Source organism: Oncorhynchus keta, chromosome 22 (genome assembly GCF_023373465.1).
Source record: "Oncorhynchus keta strain PuntledgeMale-10-30-2019 chromosome 22, Oket_V2, whole genome shotgun sequence".
NCBI lineage: Eukaryota > Metazoa > Chordata > Actinopteri > Salmoniformes > Salmonidae > Oncorhynchus > Oncorhynchus keta.
In genome coordinates this window covers 7027073-7052772 of record NC_068442.1, presented here as the reverse complement: position 1 = coordinate 7052772, position 25700 = coordinate 7027073, and the positions used below count along the sequence as shown (strand labels likewise).

General features: G+C 44.0%; 1 protein-coding gene across 2 annotated transcripts; it reads right to left on the bottom strand.

The window, feature by feature from the left end:
- Positions 1-122: 122 nt before the first annotated feature.
- On the bottom strand, positions 123-25682 carry nup160 (nucleoporin 160). 2 transcript variants are annotated; one of them, XM_035798039.2, is made up of 30 exons: positions 25514-25682; positions 24688-24796; positions 23734-23944; positions 17502-17800; positions 17258-17372; positions 16841-17077; positions 16594-16691; positions 15006-15090; positions 13300-13452; positions 13002-13172; positions 12695-12794; positions 10877-11042; positions 10503-10636; positions 9981-10138; positions 9695-9831; positions 9508-9578; positions 9227-9377; positions 8909-8978; positions 7533-7631; positions 7201-7320; positions 6000-6287; positions 5779-5884; positions 5438-5659; positions 5209-5319; positions 4891-5014; positions 1776-1877; positions 1474-1615; positions 1194-1319; positions 738-833; positions 123-647 (listed from the first exon to the last, which is right to left on the bottom strand). In XM_035798039.2, the coding sequence occupies exons 1-30, from the start codon at positions 25602-25604 to the stop codon at positions 564-566; spliced, it is 4176 nt and encodes a 1391-aa protein (XP_035653932.1). In that variant the 5' UTR covers positions 25605-25682; the 3' UTR covers positions 123-563. The 2 variants fall into 2 exon arrangements, with proteins under 2 accessions (XP_035653932.1, XP_035653933.1); XM_035798040.2 differs by having other exon boundaries at positions 9981-10135.
- Between the last annotated feature and the right edge of the window lie 18 nt (positions 25683-25700).

The following is a 25700-nucleotide window of genomic DNA, read 5'->3' as shown; positions in this document are numbered from 1 at the left end:
GCACACATTCAGAGAAGACGTGGGGTTCTTGTTGATTTGAAGGAAGTTGCCCTGCTGTGTTTCATGTCGCTGAGTCTACCTTCAGTGTGTTCAAATACTAATAAAATGGCATTTAGGACAACTTCTCAATACCAAGGAAAACTTTAATTGCATTACAATTTACAACAAACATGATTGTAAAAGTTCACAGGCAGCAAAGTACAAAAGGACATGTTTCAATATGATTACAATGTAAAAAATACATTGTCTCCAGAGGTGAAAACACCTTGAATTGTTAGAATGGAACTCAGACAATATATACAGTACATTTGAGCAACAAGCAGGTAAGATGCACTCTTTTCCTGAACTCAATCTGGTGAGATTCATACAAAGTGTTTATTTGAACCTTAATACAAAAATAGGTGTATTTATCTTCCAGAGTCATGACAGTAAGCGCACCATATGGAGGGGCAGTGCTATGGCTCTTTCAATTAGTCTTCCCTTGATTCATCACATTCTTTCCAATACGGTTAAGGTGAGGAGGAAAGGTTAATTGAGATTGAGCCTGTGTTCTGACTGAGGTGCTACTGGGCCTGGAGCCTTCGCCTTGTTGTCTGGTCCACCAGTTTGTGGTAGTCATTCAGCTTGTCCTGCAGTTTGTTGTATATCTGAGATGACAGTCATAAGAAGCATGGAGATTCGTGTTAACATTTAAACTGATGACTATCATTTAAAAACATTATTTTAAATGGACTTACACTGGCGTTGGTCTGGGTCTCGTTGAGCGCCTGAAGAAGCTGGTCGATGGAAGTGTATGGGAGCCACACCAATGATGCTGTAGCAGAGAGGGGCCTCTGTAACACACCATTAACATCTCAGAGAAACAAGGACAAACATTTGGCTTTTATCTTATCAATCCCTATTACATTTTAGAGATGAGAATCAAGTTAACTCAAATGGGTAAAACAATTGCAAGTGATTTATGCTGTAATGTGGGGTCCCCCCCCAAAAAAGTGAAGGAACTCAGTTCGGCTTTCAATTTGCCCTTAAATTGTATTAGCACAATTACAAAAGTGGGTAGTGCATCAGTTTTCCTCATGTCAGTCATTTCATAAATAGCTCCTAGGTATGCAATGTCCAGGGGTTGCGGGATGTTCCCCAATGCTGGAAGTGGGCCAGAGTGAAACAGTTTGGGAACCCCTGCTGTAATGTACCTCAATGCCGAAGTACTGGTGTCCCTTCCCCAGGAGAGCATCTACGTACTCCAATACCAGCTCAGCTGCTTCCTCCAGCAGGTCATAGTTCAGGTAGAGCCGTAACAACGCTGCAGCGTCCACGCCCTGAGCAAACAGGCTTATGTTACAATACAAGGGAGCAAATATATATAATATATATTTACAGGATCTAATTAATTTCGGAAAATGTGTCTTGCATCATCTCAAATGGCACAGCGTCACATTTAGTGCAATAGTAGCACAAATACTGCGCTCTCACCTTGTAGGTGTTGACCATCCAGTCCGGCAGCGGTACACCGTGTGACAGCAGCTTGTTGATGACACAGCGATGGTGCTGAGCATTCTGTGTAGGGTGCTTCTCCAGGTAGGAGGCCAGCAGGCGCCAAGCCTCATCTGTCGCACTGGCGGGGAAAGTACAACTATTTATCATTTTTTCACTCGCACGATTTCGCTTTGGCTTAATTTTATCTTTTTATGATGAACGGTTATAATCTCAACAGCACCACAGTGGAATGACCAACCAATTTGTACTATGAAGTGGTCAAATTTAAAACAACCAACCTTGACTCTTTGGTTGTGATGATGGTAGACAGCTGATTGGCAGCCAGCCAGTTCCAGGCTTCATTCTGACTCTCCTCTCCACCGTACTGTAACTTTATACACCTAAAAAAAGAATGTATAAATAAAAAAAGAAGCTAGCATCACACCACTATGAACCAACAGGAATATGTGCATGGGAGTTCAGACAAGGCACAACTGCTTAGCTTGTTGTGATCACTACAGACTAAATACAGTACATTGGGATAGCATTCAGACCCCTAGACTTTCTCCACATTTTGTTACGTTACAGCCTTATTCTAAAATGGATTAAATGACATGTTTCCCCCATCAATCTCCACACAATACCCCATAATGACAAAGCAAAAAACGGTTTCATTTTTGCAAATGGATTAATTAAAAAAATTGATTATTTACATACAGTACACATCAAAAGTTGACACCTAGTCATTCCAGGGTTTTTCTTTCTACTACATTGCAGAAAAATAGTGAACACAAACTATGAAATAACACAGAATCATGTAGTAACCAAAAAAATATACATATTTTATTTGATGAAAACTTTGCACACTCTTGGCATTCTCTCAACCAGCTTCTTGAGGTATTCACCTGGAATGCATTTAATTAATTAGGTGTGCCTTGTTAATGGGTTCAGTTGTGTTGTGACAAGGTAGGGGTGGTATACATAAGATAGCCCTATTTGGTAAAAGACCCAAGTCCATATTATGACAAGAACAGCTCAAATAAGCAAAGAGAAACAGTCCATCATTACTTTAAGAGATGCAGGTCAGTCAAATCAGGGAAATTTCAAGAACTTTGAAAGTTTAAGTGCAATTGCAAAAACCATCCACCACCATGACTGGCGCATGTGAGGACCGCCACAGGAAAGGAAGACCCAGAGTTAACGCCGCTGCAGAGGATGAATTCATTAGAGTTTACTGCACCTCCAATTGAAGCCCAAATAAATACTTCAGAGTTCAAGTAACAGACACATTGCAACATCAACTGTTCAGAGACTGTTGCTACAAAGAAACCACTACTAAATGACACCATTTGGGCCAAGAAACGAGAGGACATTAGACTCTGGGAAATCTGTCCTTTGGTCTGATGAGCCCAAATGAGATTATTGGTTCTAACCGCCGTGTCTTTGTGAGACGCAGGGTAGGTGAATGGATGATCTCCGCATGTGTGGTTCCCGCTGTGAAGCATGGAGGAGGAAGTGTGATGGTGCTTTGCTGGTGACACCAATTTATTTATAATTCAAGACACACTTAACCAGCATGGCTACCACAGCATTCTGCAGCGACACGCCATTCCATCTGGTTTGCACTTAGTCCCACTATCATTTGTTTTTCAACAGGACAATGACCCAACAGACCTCCAGGCTGTGTAAGGGCTATTTGACCAAGAAGGAGAGTGATGAAGTGCTACATCAGATGACCTGGCCTCCACAATTGGGTTGAGGTTGGGTGATTAAGATGGTTTGGGATAAGTTTGATCGCAGAGTGAAGGAAAAGCAGCCGGCCAGTGCTCAGCACTGTCATCAAGGCAAAGGGTGGCTCCTTTGAAGAATTTCAAATAAAATATATTTAGATGTTTTAAACATTATTGGTTACTACATAATTGCATGTGTTATTTCATAGTTGTGATGTCTTCACTATTATTCTGAAATGTAGAAAATAGTAAAAAAATAAAAGAAAAACCATTGAATGAGTAGGTGTCCAAACTTTTGACTGGTACTGTAATTATTCAGACCCTTTGCTATGAGACTCGAAATTGAGCTCAGGTGCATCCTGTTTCCATTGATCCTCCTTGAGCTGTTTCTACAACTTGGAGTTCACCTGTGGTAAATTCAATTGATTAGACATGATTTGGAAAGGCACACACCTGTCTACATAAAGTTCCCACAGTTGACAGTGCATGTCAGAACAAAAACCAAGCCATAAGGTTGAAGGAATTATCCGTAGAGCTCCGAGACAGGATTGTGTCGAGGTACATACCTGGGGAAGGATATCAAAACATGTGGCCTCCATCATTCTTAAATGGAAGAAGTTTGGAACCACCAAGACTCTACCTAGAGCTTTGGTCAGGAAGGTGACCAATAACCTGATGTTCACTGACCTTCCAGAAGGACAACCATCTCTGCAGCACTCCACCAATCAGACCTTTATGGTAGAGTGGCCAGGTGGAAGCCACTCCTCAGTAAAAAGGCACATGACAGCGAGCTTGGAGTTTGCCAAAAGGCACCTAAAGGACTCGCAGACCATGAGAAACAAGGTTCTCTGGTCTGATGAAACCAAGATTGAACTCTTTGTACTGAAAGCAAAGCGTCACGTCTGGAGGAAACTGGCACCATCCCTACGGTGAAGCATGGTGGTAGCAGCATCATGCTGTGGGGATGTTTTTCAGTGGCAGGGACTGGGAGACTAGTCAGGATCGAGGCAAAGATGAACGGAGCAAAGTACAGAGAGAACCTTGATGAAAACCTGTTCCAGAGCGCTCAGGACTGGGGTGAAGGCTCACCTTCCCACAGGACGACAACCCTAAGCACACAGGCAAGACAACACAGAAGTGGTTTCAGGACAATTCTCTGAATGTCCTTGAGAGCCCTAACGTAAACACGATCAAACATCTCTGGAGAGACCTGAAAATAGCTGTGCAGCGACGCTCCCCATCCAACCTAAGAGCTTGAGAGGATCTGCAAAGAAGAATGGGAGAAACTCCCCAAATACAGGTGTGCCATGCTTGTAGCGCCATACCCAAGAAGACTAGAGGCTGTAATTGCTGCCAAAGGTGCTTCAACAAAGTACTGAGTAAAGGGTCTGAATACTTATGTAAATAAAATGTATTTTTAATCCATTTACAAAACTTTCCAGAAACCAGTTTTTGCTTTGGCATAATAGGGTATTATGTGTAAATAGTTTTTTCCCATCAATGTAATCAAAGGCTGTGACGTAACAAAATGTGGAAAAGTCAAGGGGTCTGAATACTTTCAGAATGCACTGTACATGCATAACTATGGCATTTACGTAAATCATGCAATGTCAACGAGAGATATGCGTATAAATTCAAGTCACTCCGTAGAGTTCAGACTGCCCTAACGAAGCTAGCAACTTACTTGAAGGCGAGCCCCTCGAAGATGGGTGTGAGAGACAGTTTGAAGGTCTGGCATAGTGAGAGGGCACAGTCAAACAGTCCTGTTTGAACCAGCAGGGACACCATCTCTACTGCAGAGGCACTGCCTGCAACACCACACACAGTCCTCTATTAGATTTCTGGCATTAGATTGGGGGAAATTGTGAAGAGATTAGTTGCCCTACAGGAATAAATGATCATTTAAAAGAAGCGCCAAAGGCTACAGTAGCTTACTGACTGACATTTCACCTTGGCATGGTTCCCTTCATACATTCGAAAGAATATTGTGTCAGTGTTGTACCTGCGATGGCAGCGGACGGCGGGTGGTGCTGAGCCAGGTTGAGGCGGCTACGGGCCAGGGTGTACTCCTTCTGAAGGTCCTTCAGCTCCAGGATGTCGATCTGACCACTCACTGCAGACACACAGATCAATCGACTTCAGAACCAACTTCACTGTCATACACATTTCATAACCCAACAAAGAGTAGCACAAAGACGCAAAACAGCTACGGCTGTAGTGTCTTGTCTCACCTGGACCAGTAGCAAACTCTCCGTCGTAGTTCCTCTTCGGTGACGCGCCAGGCCTCTCATACACCGCGCCAGAGGACGGCTGTACGATCCAGGCGTAGTCAGGTCTGATGAGTCGTAGACAGTTGAGGGAGGCCAGGTAACAGTTAACCTGTTTCTGGAGACCTAGCTGGGTCCTCACCTCCCTGCCCAGACGCATGCCGTACTCAAACATCACTGTACCCGCTAGAAGTGAGAACACAGTTATATAGACGCACCATACAGAGAGAGGGGCAAACACACACTGGACGGCGATTCAAAATACCGTCACCCTCCTTTTCGAACTAGCATTAATTCCCAACTACCTTTCCTGTAGTTGTGTCTGTTGATGTGGAAGGCGTAGAGCAGCTCGTAGTAGTTGTGAGACATCAGGTCCACTGCTCTGGCCCTGGACTCAATGATGCTGACCACCTGCAGCCAGAGGAGGACACACAGGGAGGGTCAAACACAGATCTAATACAATTATCTAGTGTGTCCATAATGGCCTCTGACCAAATGTAAAGACAAAGTGTGTGTTTGTGTGTACCTCGTCGTGCAGGTTGACGTAGGAGAACTGGACCAGATCCTGAAGTTGAGAGCGTTCACAAAGAACCACCACCAGCTGACGCAGACAGTCCAACTGCCTGCTGGAGTCAGGGTTCTGTGTGAGGGCTTCGTAGGCTTGGCTGTTGTGTCCCAGGTCCAGGTGGTGCTTGAAGATGCGGGTCCACAGGGCAGCCTGACTCCTGGGGTCGTTGACAGCCTCCGTTATGGCCAGAGTGGCTAGATGGATGACCAGCTCTGGTAGACCAACATCCTCCAGTAACCGCAACACCTAACAGACACACACACACACAATTAAACCTGCACACATATCCACATTGTGTTTCAAAGAAGGCTTTCCAATCCATAGTTTTGTTGTCACGATACCAGAATTTTGACTTCCATACCGGAAAAAAAAGAAAGAAGCCATATCAGCTTTGAAATCAGCATATGCATTATGGTTTCCATATTACCACAAACAAAGTACTATGGGTAGTGAATAGATTTTCAGTTTAGCTGTAAACTAGCAAGGAAAGTTAGGTCTACAAAAGCTGGAAGCTTCCGGTATCTTCTTGAATTGTAAAGTGTTCTAGCTTGTATGGACATTGTTAATTACTCTTCACAAAACAATTTCTACATGCCGTGTTGTATTATTATTATTAGTAGCGTGTTAATTTCTGTGCAGCATGAGCAGAGAGCTCACATGATGCAGCCCAGACTCCCAGTGCAGGCTAAGTGGAGAGCTCACATGATGCAGCCCAGACTCCCAGTGCAGGCTAAGTGGAGAGCTCACATGATGCAGCCCAGACTCCCAGTGCAGGCTAAGTGGAGAGCTCACATGATGCAGCCCAGACTCCCAGTGCAGGCTAAGTGGAGACTCCCAGTGCAGGCTAAGTGGAGAGCTCACATGATGCAGCCCAGACTCCCAGTGCAGGCTAAGTGGAGAGCTCACATGATGCAGCACAGACTCCCAGTGCAGGCTAAGTGGAGAGCTCACATGATGCAGCCCAGACTCCCAGTGCAGGCTAAGTGGGGCAGGTACAATGCGCTCGTGCCATAAGGAGGAAAATCGCCGATACAGACCTGATCCATGACACATTTGACAGAAGTACAAAAAGTACTAGTACCAAGACATTTTTTAAATGTTCCCGTATCGAAAAAGTACCAAAGTGTCAGTATACCGTGCAACACTAATCCATAGTAACCTTGTTGTAGTACTGTAGTCTTGAGGCGGCTGTGACCTCCTCTTCCTCAGCTCCTGTCAATCTCAGCAGAAACTCCTCTTTCTCCACCTCTGTCGCTGCCTCCTGAAAACACTGCAGTGCCTGGTGAAACAAGATGACAGGACAGGGTGTAAAAACAAAACAAAAAAACACAGCTACAAACATGATTGAGATTAGAACACAACAGATACCGTAAGCACCGATGCTACAGGTCGAAACGCAGAGGATACAGCCACTGCCTTTAGAACTACAGAGACATTTATTTCAGAAAGGTATTCTCAAATGCACTAAAAATAAAAAAATAAAACACACACCTTCTGTCCCTCTCCGTTGGCCAGGTAACACTGGCCCAGCATGAAGCGGCAGGAGCCCACGTTCACCTGACACCAGGGCCCAATGAGACGCACATACTCCTGGAGAGAGAGAGCGTGAGAATGGATTCTATTTCAAATGTATTTGTAGGATTTTCATTCAAATCTGCTTTGACAAACAATCAATACACACATATTTATTGTTCCAATTGGGAAATTGGTTATGCAGTCAGGGGATAAAAGAAACAACAACCTAACATTACACTGAACAAAAATATAACCGCAACATGTAAACTGTTGGTTCCATGTTTCATGAGCTGAAATAAAAGATCCCAGACATTTTCCATACGCACAAAAACCTTATTTCTCTCAAATTTTGTGCAATTTTTTTTACATCCCTGTTAGTGAGCATTTGTCCTTTGTCAAGATAATCCATCAGTCTGGTCAGCAACACCTTCTGTTGGGAACACTAAAAGGCCAACTAAAATGCAGTTGTCACGCAACAATGCCACAGATGTTTCAAGTTGAGGGAGTGTGCAATTGGCATTCTGACTGCAGGAATGTGCACCAGAGCTGTTGCCAGATAATTGAATGGCCATTTCTCTACCACAAGCTGCCTCCAACATCGTTTTGAGAATTTGACAGTAAGTCCAACCGGCCTCACAACCACAGACCACAGGTAACCACGCCAGCCTAGGACCGCCACATCCGGCTTCTTCATCTGTGGGATCGTCGGAGACCAGTCACCCGGACAGCTGATGAAATTTTGGGTTTGCACAACCAAATAATTTCTGCACAAACTTCCAGAAACTGTGTCATGGAAGCTCATCTGCGTGCTCGTCATCCTCAACAGGGTCATGACCGGATTGCAGTTCGGCGTTGTAAATTACTTCAGTGGGAAAATACTCACCTTCGATGGCCACTGGCACGCTTGCTCTTCCCAGATTAATCCCGGTTTAAAATGTACCGGGCAGACGGCTGACAGCGTGCATGGCGTTGTGTGGGGATATTGAAAATGTCACTGTTCTTCCATGGACTGCATACTCACTAGACATGTCACCCACTGAGCATGTTTGGGATGGTGGATCAACGTGTACGACAGCGTGTTCCAGTACCTGCCAATATCCAGCAACTTCGCACAGCTATTGAAGTGGATTGGGACAACATTAAACAGGCCACGATTAACAGCCTGTTCAACTATGTGAAGAGATGAGGCAAATGGTGGTCACAACAGGCGCTCATCTGTATTGCCGGTGAAATCCATAGATTTAATTGACTAATCCTTAGATGAACTGTAAAATCTTTGAAATTGTTGTTGCGTTTATATTTTTGTTCAGTATATTATGTGAGGGTCGTTGAGACTGTGAGAAGTTTTTCACCTGCAGTTGTGTGTACTGGCAGTTGCCCATCAGACATTCAGGGAACTGGAAGCCTGGATTGTTAGGCCAACTAGAGTGTGTGTGTTAAGGGACAACTTCTTCATAAATATACAGTACACCTCATCGCAACTCAATAGGTCAATCAAAAAACTTGCCTAAAGCATATCAATCTTAGCCTAGCGTACGCTAATGCCTGTGAAATAGAAGAAACACCTAGCATAAAGCACTCCAGTCTAGCTGCGTTTGAGGATAAGAATAGCTTTGCCTGAAGCATATATCGACGCTAGGGCTAGCCTAGCGGTGTGTGTGTGAGGATACAGTTGCTGAGCCAGCAAGGTGACCACGCTGGAGACCATTTGGGGCCAGTGAAGTAGAGCCGTGCTCTGCTGCTGGGAGTAGATCTGGGTGACGATGGCCTTCCGCGCTACGCTCTGGTAGAACAGCTCCACCACCGTCTGAGGGCTCAACACTAAAGGGGGGTGGAGGACAGGGGGTGGAAAGGATTTAGTGCGTGTTTGAGATTGACTATGTTGCGGTCAGACTCATTATGTGATCAAGATGAGTGATTTTGTGCCTCGCTGTGATCCCCTCAAACACACCAGATCTGTTGCTGGCCAGGGCTGGAGAATCAGACAGCTCTAAGACTGAAAGGTGCTGCAGGTTGGCATCTCTGGAGAAGAAAAATCAAGTAACATTTTAGTTTCTCTGAGGAACCCGAAAACTACAATTTGGCCCTCATATACGCTGACGGTAGTATCTGTATAGCGTGGGTGTGTGTGTGCGTACATAATGTCGAGGGGCACGGCAGTGGCCAGGCTCTGGCTGATGTGTTTGAGGAGATAGTAGGAGGAGAGCAGGTGAGAGGAGCGGGGGATTAGGTCCTGTTGTAGCTGGAGCAGCTGATCCCCTCCAGCCAGGAACACCTGGAAAACACACACACACACATTTTAAGTCAAAGGAGTAGCTTGAGATGTGAATGGCTGAAAGTGGGTATGGTAGGAGTCCAAACGTCAAGAAATGTGTGTACATGCTGGAGTATGTACGATTGGGCACAGTGTATGTGTGTACGTACATTGTCTCCGAGGCGTAGGTAGAGCTGCTGCAGTATGAGTAGGTCCCTACAGAACAGGACTCTGGTCATGGCCATCTGGCAGACAGCCTGACAGATAACAGCCACTGCCACACTGCTGCCATACAGTTGGGACAGACTAATACGCACTGACAGGCCTGCTGGGACACACACATGCACGTAAAAAACAAAACGCGCGCACACACACCAATTTACACTTGAACGAGTCCGATTATTTTCATTTAGAAGTCTGACCGCAGTTTGAACACAGACTAAGCTCAAACAGGATTCAGCTTAAGTTTCTACTCAAATAACAATAGGATCAAAAACCCAAGGGCTGATAAAACAGACATGGCATAGCATTATCTAGGGCTAATCTGTGCTGAGATATTAGCGTTGATAGGTCTAATATTATCTAGGGCTAATCTGTGCTGAGATATTAGCGTTGGTAGGTCTAATATTATCTAGGGCTAATCTGTGCTGAGATATTAGCGTTGGTAGGTCTCATATTATCTAGGCGTTTACCTGTGGTGAGAGGTCCCTCTCCTCCTGGCTCGGAGTCCGTCTCCAGGTCCATCTCTCTGATCAGTGTAGCCATGGCTGACACCGGGTTACGGATGTCCTGCAGCTTGTTCTGAATGTCCTCGATCACATTCTCACTACGATGGGAATGAAAGATGCGTAACGGTCAGTCACACAACACAGCAATGCCTAAATGTGTAGGACCCATAGGAGGTCAAGAAGGTTTGTTGGTTGAAATTCAATGAATGAGAATCGAAGATAGAAAAATGGCCAATGAGAATTTGTCAATTCATTGACTTTCAAATGTACCTCCATAAACGGTACATAGGCATTTTGGGAAAAAAGGTCAACTGTTGACGTGTGTGTTTTGTACTGACTTGTCATTGGCCAGTAGGTTCTCCAGCACCATCTCTGCAGCCCTCTCAGGTGACTGTAAATGTTCCAGGGCCTTCTCCATCTCATAGGCCATGTCCCCCGGAACCGCGTCACTCACCAGCCTCAGACACTGCACCAGCTGCATCACGTCACGAGCAACTTCTGGGTCTGGCCATAGGGAAACATGGTAAAAGGGGAAACCGGGGTCAGTGGGGAGCACAGACGAGCCAAAACATAACTAAACAGAAAGGGAAAGGATTAGTCTAGGGAGGTGTTATGGAACTAAAATGTCTACCATACAAACAAAACCAACTTGGTACTTTGAGCCAAAATGGCTACTTTAAATACAGTTGACAAAAATAAACCCAGTGGCTACTAGGTCTATACATAAAATAACCAGTAGACAGAGGAATGAGAGAACCAGAATTATAGGACTCTCTCTCTATACCAGTTGTATTTAATTTACCTTTGACTATTGGATGTTCTTATAGGCACTATAGAATTGCCAGGCTAATCTCGGGAGTTGATAGGCTTGAAGTCAAACAGCGCTGTGCTTCAAGCATTGCGAAGAGCCGCTGGCAAACGCACAAAAGTGCTGTTTGAATGAATGCTTACGAGCCTGCTGCTGCCTACCACCACTCAGTCAGACTGCTCTATCAAATCATAGAGTTAATTATAATAGAATAAACACACAGAAATATGGGCCTTTGGTCATTAATACGGTCAAATCCGGAAACTACTATTTCGAAAACAAAACGTTTATTCTTTCAGTGAAATACGAAATCTGTATTTTATAGAACAGGCGGCATCCATCCCTAAGTCGAAATATTGCTGTTACATTGCACAACCTTCAATGTCACGTCATAATTATGTACAATTCTGGCAAATTAATTACGGACTTTGTTAGGAAGAAATGGTCTTTACACAGTTCGCAACAAGCCAGGCGGCCCAAAATGCTGCATACACCCAGACTGCTCGCACTAAACGCAAGAGAAGCAACGCAATTTCCCTAGTTAATATTGCCTGCTAACATAAATTTATTTTAACGAAATATGCAGGTTTAAAAAATATATACTTCTGTGTATTGATTTTAAGAAAGGCATTTATGGTTCGGTACATTGGTGCAACGGCATTGCTTTTTTTGCAAATGCGCTTATTAAATCACCTGTTTGGCAAAGTAGGCTGTGATTCGACGATAAAGTAACAGGCATCGCATTGTTTATTTGCAACATAGGACAAGCTAGTTAAACTAGTAATATCAACCATGTGTAGTTAACTAGTGATTATGTTAAGATTTATTGTTTTTTTACAAGATAAGTTGAATGCTAGCTAGCAACTTACCTTGGCTCCTTGCTGCACTCGCATAACAGGTAGTCAGCCTGCCATGCAGTCTCCTCATGGAGTGCGATGTAATCGGCATCCAAAAATGCAGATTACTCCTTGTTATGAAAACTTGAAATCGCCCCTAATTAAATCGGTCGACCTCTACTGCACATAACAGTCAAATCACAATAATATCACATAAAACTGACCCATCACCGCAGTACAAAAAGAGGGCTTGCAATTTCAACCAATTTGCCGCATAATATACTTTTGCCGCATAATATTGTTCAACCAAGGCACAGTCAAATCGTTTCACTCAGTCAGCATCATTTTTGCCACAAATTGGACAAAACCAACACAGATGACCACGCAAAATGTCAGAATTGCCGCAGTCAAATCAAGCATTTCACCCACAAATACCACAAACAAATCCCGTGAAATCCTGGAGGGACTGACCAGTAGCGGACAGTAAAGAGAGTTTGGAGAAAGGTCTTTACCTTCACTGACAGGCGTATCCTCCTCTGAGAACAGGTACTCGTCAAAGGACAGGTACATGTGGTCCACAGCAAAGCAGGGCAGCAGGAATGACACAAAGCCCTTGAATAAACACAGTCATTCACTGATTGACAAAAATCCAGGAAAGCAATCCAGAAATACTTTTAATAGAAACTGAGTCCCCTTAGTCCCTTTTGGGATAGATGGTCCTAAAGAAACTATGTAGAAAACATAAAAGAAACAGAGAGAGAGAGTTGTGTGTGTTTGAAGACACGGAGCTGTATGTGTGGGCGCCTCTCCTTCCCGTACCTTCTTGAGCAAACAGACCATGTGTGTGTGTGGGTTGAGCAGTAGGCCGAGCGGAGTGGCCAGAGCCTCCTGGTACTGCAGACAGCAGGCGTAGAATTTAGACCAGAACTCCACTTGCAGCTGCCTGTACTCCTCCTGGCTAAACTCAAACTCTGTCACACTGCTCTGCAGCTACATCGGGGGAGAGGGGAATACATATTGGAAACGCAGCAGAAACCAGTTGATAAAATAAAAAGTCCGCAGAAGGGAGGAAAAGGGGAGAGCGAGAGAGAATAAGCAAAGAGCTGGTCTAGCTTACCTCGTTCTCCACCGCCACCGTCACTTCTTTCTTGAGGGTCTCCCAGGGGAGGTCGGCGATTCGCTCTGTGCCTCTCCTGTAAATCTGTAAGGCTTTGACTATAGCAGAGGCAGTGAATCTCAGGGGGGAGAACAGCATGTCCAGGTAGGTCTCCTGTCATAACACAAAGACAAATTAGCTTGATGACAAAGTGTAGCGTTATTCTTGTGGCGAGGCCCAATGTTGACAATATGGAAAAAGAGGATACTTGTTCGGGAGAGTTGATCAATTGTAGGGACGTGGATCTCCCCTTTCAAGATGATTCAAATCTAGTAACATGGGCTCCGATGAGATACGCTTTAGTTTGAAACGATTTGGTTTGTTTAGAGGATCGAATCAATGCAATTCAGTTCGCTGCGAAACAATGCATAAACACATTCATTTTCCCTTCTAAATTAAAATATGTTGCTGGTGGAGCTCCTGAGCTGGGACTCTCTGAACAAACTTCTCTCCTTCTGTGTGTGTTTGTGTAAATTATGTCCATGGTGTACGTAAAGGGAAAAGGGGATAACCTAGTCAGTTGTACAACAACGCGTTCAACTGAAATGTGTCTTCCGCATTTAACCCTCTGAATCAGAAGAAAGGTGTGGGGGGCTGCTATAATCGACATTCACGTCGTTGGCGCCCGGGGAACAGTGGGTTAACTGCCTCGCTCAGAGGGCTCCCGTGGCAGCCATGCAGTGCGGCTCACAAAAGTGATTAGAGCCGTTGACATCATCAACTTTCCCCTGTACATCAAAAAAAAAAAAAAAAATGGACATAGACTGTTTAAACCTGGAATCCAAGCCCATTTGCGATATTACAACAAAGAAGTTATTGCAAACAAACCGTTTTTCCCCCTGGGACATCATTGCACAGGCGATAGAAGAACACAATACGTACTGTAATGATTTTTTTTTTTACCATGTTGAGCAACGCTCCTCAACTCTAAGACAAAAACAATACCGGTGGCGTGGCGGCCAGTGGCGCCGCTTTCTCCTAAAGCGAAACTATTACTGACGGTGATCCTGAACAATCATAAATAAAGTCCCAAGTAAGCACGGATCAGCAGTTATAACTTCATGAGTTGTCTCCAGTAGGTTACTTTTATTCCAGTAAAACAATGCATTTCAGAACAAGAACCCAGCAAATCTGATTGGTTATCACTAAACTCATAAAAGCTAATATTGCGCAAGCCATTTTTACAAGCAGTTGAATGCTTAAGGTGCCACGAAGCTGCGCAAGGCGTGCAGTTTGACGCAGCTACTGATATTGCCTGGGGTTGTTCGGCACGCAAAATGACTAGTAGATCAATGACTGTCAACGCAGTTACATGCTTAGTTCCACACTGAAGGAGAGGATGCATCAGCTGTGAAAGGAATCTTCGGAAGGTAGAAAGTAACATGAGAATTTTTTTTATTCAACCGGCAGTTCGTAATGTCTTAAATCGATTTTCTGACCAATGCATGGTACATTTGGATCCATTTGGGGTCCCGCAGACAGATGCACTCATCTTAAACATTTGAACCGGGGACCGATGTGTATTGGTGAATCGTAACACCTCCAATTGCAATGATGTATGGATAGAGGGCAAAGTCATACATCCTTTTTTGTTGTTTAAGTCAATTCTGATTAATCAGTACAAATCACAATTGAAATCAGCGGTGAATGATGTGATGTTGTCTTACCCTGGGGTCCTGGTCTGCTCCGATGTGGACCTCCTCCTCGGGGGCAGGCTGCACAAAAACCTGGTTCCACTGACCTGCCGTGGAACTGAGACATGTCATAAAGGAGGTTAGATAAGAAAAAAATAAAAATAAAATAGGAGTGTGAAATGACCGCAATCCAAATATTATTTTGGATATATTAATATACACTTTATTAGGTACACCCATCTAGTATCCGGTCAGACCCCCCTTTGCCTCCAGAACAGCCAGAATTATTTGGGGCATTCTTCAAGGTGTCGGAAACGTTCCATAGGGATATTTGTCCACGCTGACACAATGGCATCACACAGTTGCTGCAGATTGGACGGCGGTACATTCATGCTACGAACAGTCCGTTCCATCTTATCTTAAAGATGTTCTATTGGGTTGAGGTCTGGGGGCTGACCAGGCCACTCAGGTAAACTGAACTCGCTGTCATGTTCCAGGTCATGTTTTTCCACTCCTCAATTGTCCAGTGTTGGTGATCTCGTGCCCACTGGAGCGCCTTCTTGTTTTTAGCTGATAAGAGTGTAAATCCAGCGTGGTCATCTGCTGCAATAACCCATCTGTGACAAGGATCGACGAGTTGTGCGTTCTGAGATGCTCTTCTACACACTGTTGTACTGCTCCGTCATTTGTGACCCGCCTGTTAGCTTGCACGATTTTTGCCATTCTCCTTCGACCACTCATCAACGAGCTGTTTTCGCCCTCAGGACTGCTGCTGACTGGATGTTTTTTGTCACACCATTCTCAGTCAACCCTAAACAAGGTTGTGCGTGAAAAGCCCACAAGTGGGTGGAAGTTTCTGAGATGCTGGATCCGGCTCGCCAGGCACTGACGATCATACCGCATCCAGTCTCTTAGGTCACTCGCTTTGCTTCGTTGAAATGCTGCGATGCCGGTCTGCCTGCATTATATAAACAAGCCACGTGACTCCCAGTCTATAGGTGTGACCCGGGGCGGCAGCTAGCCTAGTGGAAAGAGCATTGGACTAGTAGCCGAAAGGTTGCTAGATCGAATCCCCGAGCTAACAAGGTAAAAATCTGTCGTTCCGCCCCTGAACAAGGCAGTTCACCCACTGTTCCTAGGCCGTCATTGTAAATAAGAATTTGTTCTTAACCGACTTGCCTAGTTAAATAAAAATACATTTGTGAACCTAGAAAACTGTCCGTTGAGTGTATAAGCATAAGAGTCCATTACACTATCCAAAGGATTTTGATTTATTTCATCTTTATTTAACCAGGTAGGCTAGTTGAGAACAAGTTCTCATTTGCAACTGCGACCTGGCCAAGATAAAGCATAGCAATTTGACACATACAGAGTTACACATGGAATAAACAAAACACAGTCAATAATACAGTAGAACAAAAGAAAACAAAAATATACAGCGAGTGCAAATGAGGTCAGTTAAGGAAATAAATAGGACATGGTGGCGAAGTAATTACAATATAGCAATTAAAAACGAATAGTAGATCGGCAGAAAATGAATGTGCAGGTAGAGATACTGGGGTGCAATGGAGCAAAAATAAATAAATAAATATCCAAAGGATAATCTAAGTGTAATACTCACTGTTCAAAGTTGATATATTTCACCACGGTCTGGTTGGTATCGTCAAGCCACAGGCCCCAGATGTCCGTTGAGGTCAGAGCAAAGTCCACCAGTGTCTCCTGAACACAATACAGGAGATCAGACAGCAGTCCATTACTGATGAGATTTTCCTTTAAAATATTATCCTACCTACACACACATTACAGCCGCATCAGCTAAATAAAATCTGTCTCACACCAACAGAGTCAACCCGCCTCCCTCCACGTACCTGTGTGGCAAAAAGCGAGGAGATGTGGTCCAGGCTGTAGCGATTGTTGTCCGTGGCCACCAGCTGCAGAACAGTGAACTGTCCCCTGGAAGGTATAGCCAGGTATACGGCCAGACACAGCCCCGTAGAGGGGGAGAAGGCTAGCCGCAGCCGATGGCCCTGCCCTGGGGAACCCTTCACGCCACGGCACGCTGGCATGTACTCCAACATGTCAGTCTCCATCAGACACACCTGGTCCTGTAGGAGGGAGGAGAAGGGACATCATGTTTGCAAAATATTTTTTTTTAGGTATAAAAACATTCAAATGAAAAATTAAGCTTAACATCCTTCCTCTAAAGGACATTTCTTGGCAAAAACACAGGTATGCTTCTGAACTGCTGCTTATGCAGACTGACCACAGTATCTCTACGGACTGACCCTATAGGACCACATGCGTAGTTTATGGTCCTGACACAGAGCGAATATGAAGGTGTCGTCCTCCAGTTCTCTTACTGCCAGACTCAGGGCCAAGTCTCCAGGACTCTGCTCACCTCTGGATGGGACACAGGAGCACAGGGAGGGTTACACACACACACAAACAATAGAACCAGTGTTGCTTTACACAATGGGACTATTGCACGGACCCACACTCAACCTATTCATGGACAACATGATTTCTAACCTGATTGCAGTTGGCATCCAGCCAGCAAGTCTCTGCATTACAGAGCTCCTCTTCAGCTCCAGAATGGTTATGCTACCCTGTGTGTCATGTGGGGGAAGTGTGATGACCAGGATGCCCCCAGCAGGTGATGCCAGGGCATAGTGGGCCTCTCCCTGGTGGCTGAGCCAGGCTGCTGAGGCGGAGGGGCCTGCTGTCTGGCCTACGGGGCTGGGGATTGCCGCGCTGTGGGCTGGGTCCTGAAGACTTAGCTTCCCCACGTCTGTGAAGATAGACTGCATCTGGAGCTCTGTCACCAGCTCCTGTAGAAGAGAGGCGAGGAAGGAGAAAGCATATTTGTATTCAAATCTAAATTTTATGTTTCACATGCTTCGTGAACAGGTGTAGACTAACTTGGGAAATGCTTACTTACAGGCCCTTTCCACCAATGCAGAGAGAAAAATAGAAAGATCATAACACGAGGAATATAAATACACAATGAGTAGTGACAACTTAGCTATATACACAGGGCACGAGGTCATCGAGATAGGGGAAGGCCCTAAAAATAGACTACAGGTGGCAGAGAGCTCAGCCCCAGTGATGTACTCTGTAGCACCTTGCGGTCTGATGCCAAGCAGTTGCCATACCAGGCGGTGCTGCAACCTGTCAGGATGCTCTCGATGGTTTAGCTGTAGAACATAGAGTATCCAAGGGCCCATGCCAAACCTTTTCAGCGTCCTGAGGGTGAAGAGGCGTTGTTGTGCCTTCTTTACAACTGTGTTGGTGTGTGTGGACCATGTCAATTCCTTGATGATGTGGACACAGGGGAACTTGAAGCTCTTGACCCACTCCACTACAGCCCTGTCGATGTGGATGGGGGGGGGGTGTGCTTGGCCCTCCATTTCCTGTAGTCCACGATCAGCTCCTTTGTCTTGCTGATGTTGAGGGAAAGGTTGTTGTCCTGGGCTGGCACCACACTACCAGGTCACTAGCCTCCTCCCTATAAGCCATCTCATTGTCCCTGAGGGGCCCCCGTGTAGAGGCACAGAGTGTCGGATGTGTTGTTGTTGTTGTTGCCTACACTCACCACCTGGGGGCGCATGTCAGGAAGTCCAAGATCCAGTTGCAGAGGGAGGTTCTCTGTCCCAGGGTCCTGAGCACTATGGTGTTGAACACTGAGCTGTAGTCAATGAACAACATTCTCACATAGGTGTTCCTCTTATCCAGGTGGGAAAGGGCAGTGTGGAGTGCAAGAGAGATTGCATCATCTGTGGACCTGTTGGGGCGGTATGCGAATTGGAGTGGGTACAGGGCGTCTGGGATGATGTGTTGATGTGAGCCATGACCAGCCTTCCAAACCATTTTATGGCTACAGATGTGGGTGCTCTGGGGCGGTAGTCATTTACAGGTTACCTTGGCGTTCTTGAGTACAGGGACTACTGAGGTTGGTTTGAAACCAGTTGCACAGGATACCGAAACTTCTGTACTTTGATACTAGAACATGAAAAACTGTTTGGTAGTCTAATTTGTTATGCTTCGGTACTTCTGTTAAATGTGTCTCATGGATCAAGTCTATCAGCGCAGTCAATGCCCCACTTATAGCACACCGTGCCTGCTGCACTTAACCTGCACTCGGAGTCTGGGCGGCATCATGTTACCTCCCTTCATGCTGCACAGAAGTTAACACACTTGAATAATGGGACACAGCACGTAGACATTTTGAAACTGTTCTCAAAACAATGTCCATACAGGCTAAAACACTTTACAATAAGATACTGGTAGCTTCCAGCTTTTGCAGTCGATATAATATAATATGCACACCATAATGCAAAACATGCTGACTGCCACCAAAACTTTTTTCATTCACTTAAATATCAGTCTCTCTCACCTCTCCCAAAGATGATCTATTACCTCAGCGAACTGACTGAATAGGGCTCCGACGGGCTGCCCCAGTCTTACTTCATGATTGACGTTATTACTTGTTAGAGACAGCGTGCACTTTTATAAAATAAAGCTACTTCTATGCAAATGTTGTTGCTCAGTACAATGAAATAAATCCCAAATGGAAGGGTTACAGATTGTCATGGGGCTACAGATGTCAGCCAAAACAAGCTCAGTAACTCAATGCATGCACATGGACTCACCTGTATTGTGATCAGGCCAAGGCTACATCTTGATTTAGCCGTTTTATCAAGAGATTTACCACTCAAATTACCATTATGTTATGCAGTTTGGTAAAACTAAGTCAAATGTATTGTATGATTGTACAATGAATGCATACATGGCGGTCTGAAAATGTTTTACATAAAAATATAACGGAATGATATTGAACTCCAAATATTACCAATGATTGAACAGCGCAGTAGCTGAGTTTATCCGCCTGGGCCAAGTGCAATTCTGTGACTTTGGCTAATATGACATTTTTTTTTTTTTTTTACCATGGTATCGTTTTGGTATTGAGTAAAGTGATTGTACTAAGTATTGTGACACTAAACCCAGTATTGAAGTAAAATTGCTGGTATTGTGACAACCCTACACATTTTATTTTAGGAATACCAGACAGGCTCAGGTTGAAAATGTCAGGGAAGACGATGATCAGCGTGTGATCTGAGTACATGTCAGGGTACTCAGTCTGGCCCCGAAGCCGTGTGAATGTTAATTTGCATGGTTCAGTGTTGCTTGCCTCAAAGCAAGCATAGAAGGCATTTAGCATGCCTGGTAGGCTCACGTCACTGGGTAGCACGTGGCTGGGTTTTCCTTTGTAATCTATGATAGATTGAATGCCCTGCCACAGCCAATGAGCGTCAGAGCCAGGATAGTAGGATTTGATCTTAGTCTTGTATTAACGCTTTCCTGTTTAATGGCTCGCCGGAGGTCGTAGCGGGATTTTTTAGAAGCATCTGTACATTTACATTACATTTAAGTCATTTAGCAGACGCTCTTATCCAGAGCGACTTACTGTAATGCCACTATCCTTGATGGAGGCAGCTCAAGCCATTTGCTCAGTGCAGATGTTGCCTGGAATCCATGGCTTCTGGTTGGGATATGTACGTACTGTCATTGTGGGAACGACGTTGTTGATTAACTTATTAATGAAGCCGGTGACCGATGTGGTAAACTCCTCAATGTTACCAGATGAATCCCTGAACATATTCCAGTCTGTGCTAACGAAACAGTCCTGTACCTTAGCATCCACTTCATCTGACAACTTCCGTATTGAGCACATCACTGGTACTTGGCGTTTTAGTTTTTGCTTGTAAGCAGGAGGATAGAGTTTAGAGGTCGACTGATTAATCGGAATGGCCGATTAATTAGGGCCGATTTCAAGTTTTCATACAAATCGGAAAATGGTATTTTTGGGCGCCGATTTGCTGATTTAAAAAAATTCCTATTATATATATATATATATATTTTTTTTAATATACCTTTATTTAACTAGGCAAGTCAGTTAAGAACACATTCTTAATTTCAATGACGGCCTGGGAACGGTGCATTAACTGCCTTGTTCAGGGGCAGAACGACAGATTTTCACCTTGTCAGCTCGGGGGTTCCAATCTTGCAACCTTACAGTTAACTAGTCGAACGCAACGACAACGTGGCTGTTGTCGTTGTGTTGCTGGTTCAAGCGAGGAGAGGGTCGGAAGCTATACTGTTACACTGGCAATACTAAAGTGCCTATAAGAACATCCAACAGTCAAAGGTTAATGCAATACAAATGGTATAGAGGGAAATAGTTCTATAATAACTACAATCTAAAACTTCTTACCTGGGAATATTGAAGATACAGTGCCTTGCGAAAGTATTCGGCCCCCTTGAACTTTGCGAACTTTTGCCACATTTCAGGCTTCAAACAAAGATATAAAACTGTATTTTTTTGTGAAGAATCAACAAGTGGGACACAATCATGAAGTGGAACGACATTTATTGGATATTTCAAACTTTTTTAACAAATCAAAAACGGAAAAATTGGGCGTGCAAAATTATTCAGCCCCTTTACTTTCAGTGCAGCAAACTCTCTCCAGAAGTTCAGTGAGGATCTCTGAATGATCCAATGTTGACCTAAATGACTAATGATGATAAATACAATCCACCTGTGTGTAATCAAGTCTCCGTATAAATGCACCTGCACTGTGATAGTCTCAGAGGTCCGTTAAAAGCGCAGAGAGCATCATGAAGAACAAGGAACACACCAGGCAGGTCCGAGATACTGTTGTGAAGAAGTTTAAAGCCGGATTTGGATACAAAAAGATTTCCCAAGCTTTAAACATCCCAAGGAGCAATGTGCAAGCGATAATATTGAGATGGAAGGAGTATCAGACCACTGCAAATCTACCAAGACCTGGCCGTCCCTCTAAACTTTCAGCTCATACAAGGAGAAGACTGATCAGAGATGCAGCCAAGAGGCCCATGATCACTCTGGATGAACTGCAGAGATCTACAGCTGAGGTGGGAGACTCTGTCCATAGCACAACAATCAGTCGTATATTGCACAAATCTGGCCTTTATGGAAGAGTGGCAAGAAGAAAGCCATTTCTTAAAGATATCCATAAAAAGTGTTGTTTAAAGTTTGCCACAAGCCACCTGGGAGACACACCAAACATGTGGAAGAAGGTGCTCTGGTCAGATGAAACCAAAATTGAACTTTTTGGCAACAATGCAAAACGTTATGTTTGGCGTAAAAGCAACACAGCTCATCACCCTGAACACACCATCCCCACTGTCAAACATGGTGGTGGAAGCATCATGGTTTGGGCCTGCTTTTCTTCAGCAGGGACAGGGAAGATGGTTAAAATTGATGGCAAGATGGATGGAGCCAAATACAGGACCATTCTGGAAGAAAACCTGATGGAGTCTGCAAAAGACCTGAGACGGAGATTTGTCTTCCAACAAGACAATGATCCAAAACATAAAGCAAAATCTACAATGGAATGGTTCAAAAATAAACATATCCCAGGTGTTAGAATGGCCAAGTCAAAGTCCAGACCTGAATCCAATCGAGAATCTGTGGAAAGAACTGAAAACTGCTGTTCACAAATGCTCTAAACCCAACCTCACTGAGCTCGAGCTGTTTTGCAAGGAGGAATGGGAAAAATGTTCAGTCTCTCGATGTGCAAAACTGATAGAGGCATACCCCAAGCGACTTACAGCTGTAATCGCAGCAAAAGGTGGCGCTACAAAGTATTAACTTAAGGGGCTGAATAATCTTGCACGCCCAATTTTTCAGTTTTTGATTTGTTAAAAAAGTTTGAAATATCCAATAAATGCCGTTCCACTTCATGATTGTGTCCCACTTGTTGTTGATTCTTCACAAAAAAATACAGTTTTATATCTTTATGTTTGAAGCCTGAAATGGGGAAAAAGGTATACTGTTACACTGGCAATACTAAAGTGCCTATAAGAACATGAAAGGTTAATGAAATACAAATGGTATAGAGAGAAATAGTCCTATAATTCCTATAATAACTACAACCTAAAACTTATTACATGGGAATATTGAAGACTCATGTTAAAAGGAACCACCAGCTTTCATATGTTCTCATGTTCTGAGCAAGGAACTGAAACGTTAGCTTTCTTACATGGCACATATTGCACTTTTACTTTCTTCTCCAACACTTTTTTTTCATTATTTACTTGAGGCAAAATGTATTTTATTGATGCATTATATTATGTTAAAATAAGTATTCATTCAGTATTGTTATAATTGTCATTCTTACAAATATATATATGTTTTATTTTTATTTTTTATTATTATTAAAAAAAAAAGTTTTCATTTAAAAAAAAAAAAATTTAAAATATTTTTTATAAATCGGACGATTAATCGGTATCGGCTTTTTTGGTCCTCCAATAATCGGTATCGGTATTGAAAAATAATAATCGGTCGACCTCTAGAGTTATGATCAGATTTGCCATAAGGCGAGGGAGACCCTTATATGCATTTCTGTGTGTGGAGTGAATATGATCAAGAGTTGTCACCTCTAGTTGCACAGGTGACATGCTGGTAAAAATTTGGTAAAACGTATTTCAGCTTCCCCACATTAAAATCACAGGCCACGAGAAGCAGCGCCTCTGGATGTGCATTTTCTTGTTTGCTTACAATGCAGTGGTTTAAGGGAGTGCCTAAGATCGTGCTGCGCTGTCAACCAAATAAAAACATTACTCAAATTATTTGCCCAACTCCACCCCTGCTTCAGATATACTTTTCATGCATTCTGGTTTAGAAACGTTATGAAAAAAGGTTTTTAAAAGAGGGACTTACACTGCGGTACATGCGTGTGGGGTGTGGCAGCACCAGCCGGTGCACGGTCTGATTGGTGACAATGAGGATGATGACATTGTTGAGGGTCTCCTGGATGTGGACACCTCCAGGCAGCAGATGGCAATGTGTGATCTTGAGTTTAACAGCATTGTTCAGTAGGTTGGTGTCCAGAGACTGCTCCACCAGCTGAACTGTGTCCCCAGAGGTGGACCTGGAGAGAGGACATAGATGAGACAGCATGCCAATTCCAATTAAGGCCTCAAGAAGCTGTGTGTGTTTTACATGTCAAATTAAAATCGGCATTGACACATGGCTAGCCCGGGTCAGTGCCAGCTGCATCGTGTGGCTTCTCAGCCTGGAAACTGTGTGATAGAACCCGTGTCACATACAGTGGTCCTCCAAGATTAGTCTAGGACAGAGTCTGGCAAGAGAACACAGTCTGGCTATAGATTTAAATCAACGCTGGTATGTTGTCAAAGAACAAAAAAACAAACAGAAGTAGTATATGATAAGAACATTCAGACAGACAAAAAAAAAAAAAAAACAGACAAAGTGCCTTAAGGTGTTGAGCTACCGTGAGCCGCAAGAACAGCTTCAATGCACCGTAGCAAAGATTTTACAAGTGTATGGAATTCTATTGGAGGAATGGCTCAGGCACTGCTCCAGAATCTCCAATAGGTGTTCAATTGGGTTGAGATCTGGAGACAGACACATGCTTCCTTTAAGCACACTTTACTGCTTTGAGACCCCTTTTTCAGAGTCACAGAGATCTCTTCTTCTAGCCATGGCAGCCAAAAGAAAACAGGCATTTTTATACACGATGGAATGTTTACTGCTTAATTGACTCCGGAACGACAGATGTGTGGAAACTTTCAATATACTTTGGATCCCTAATTTCCTCAAATGTTAACTTCATTTTGGCAGTTACCTACAGACATACATAGCACAACTCACCAGTGTATGCATCTGTTGCTAGTGATGGACAGGAGTTTTCCACTCTCCTCATAATGAAAGCCTCCTGCGCTGTCCGGGTATTTTACACCGCCAGGAAGAGAATTCAGACCTGTTGAGAAACCATACATGACATCTGGTTAGTTCCAATAGAATGTTGCATCGTGGCTTTGCTTGTTGACAGTCTCAAACTGTTTTGGTCTGACACAGACAGGTGGTTAAACAACTTGCTAGGTTTTTTGGAACTGTGCCGGAGTCCAGATTGACCAACATCTTTCTGTGTCCAATAACTGCGGTTGCAATGTTAGCGGTCAATGAAAGAGATACCAAAAAGGCAGAAATCTATACATATCCTATACGAATGTGTCAATACAAAAGCAATAGTTAAAACACTGCCTTTCAGAATCTGGAAGCCATCGCAACAGTATGCTGTAAAACGAGCAGACCGTGGTCAAAAGCGGTTAATTAGCTAGCTAGCTAACAACCTGCTTATGTTACGCGCGAGGATACTGATAATTGAAAGTCATTTCGGCGTACGGTGTAGATAAGCGAGGTATCTAGCTATACATTGGGGTTGTGGTGCTCGGGTCCATCAAACTCCACCTGCAGAGGACACAGTTACCTTGCTTGTTAGTTTATTAGCACAGACAACACGCCTGCTCCGTGGATGTCAGTAGCTAACGTTAGCTAGCTAACCAACCCACTGAGCTAGCGCGTAAGCGGCCCTGATGGTGAGTCACTCACGACCTCACTACAGCGTGTGTCACAAAAATCTTTCATATCAGTGAATAGAAAGCGGAATAATATTTTAATATTCATAAAGTTTTACCAAGGTTTACAGTTATGTCCCGGAATCTTGGTAGGGTTTCCCTCTCAAATCCACATATCTCTATAAAACTCCTTTCCAAGACCGCCGCCATCTTCACCGCATTGAGTTCTGGGATTGAATGACCGCCTTCTGGCCTTTCAAAAATTTAAAGCTGTAGCCACAGATAGAAAAGTGAGTGGGTTAGTTA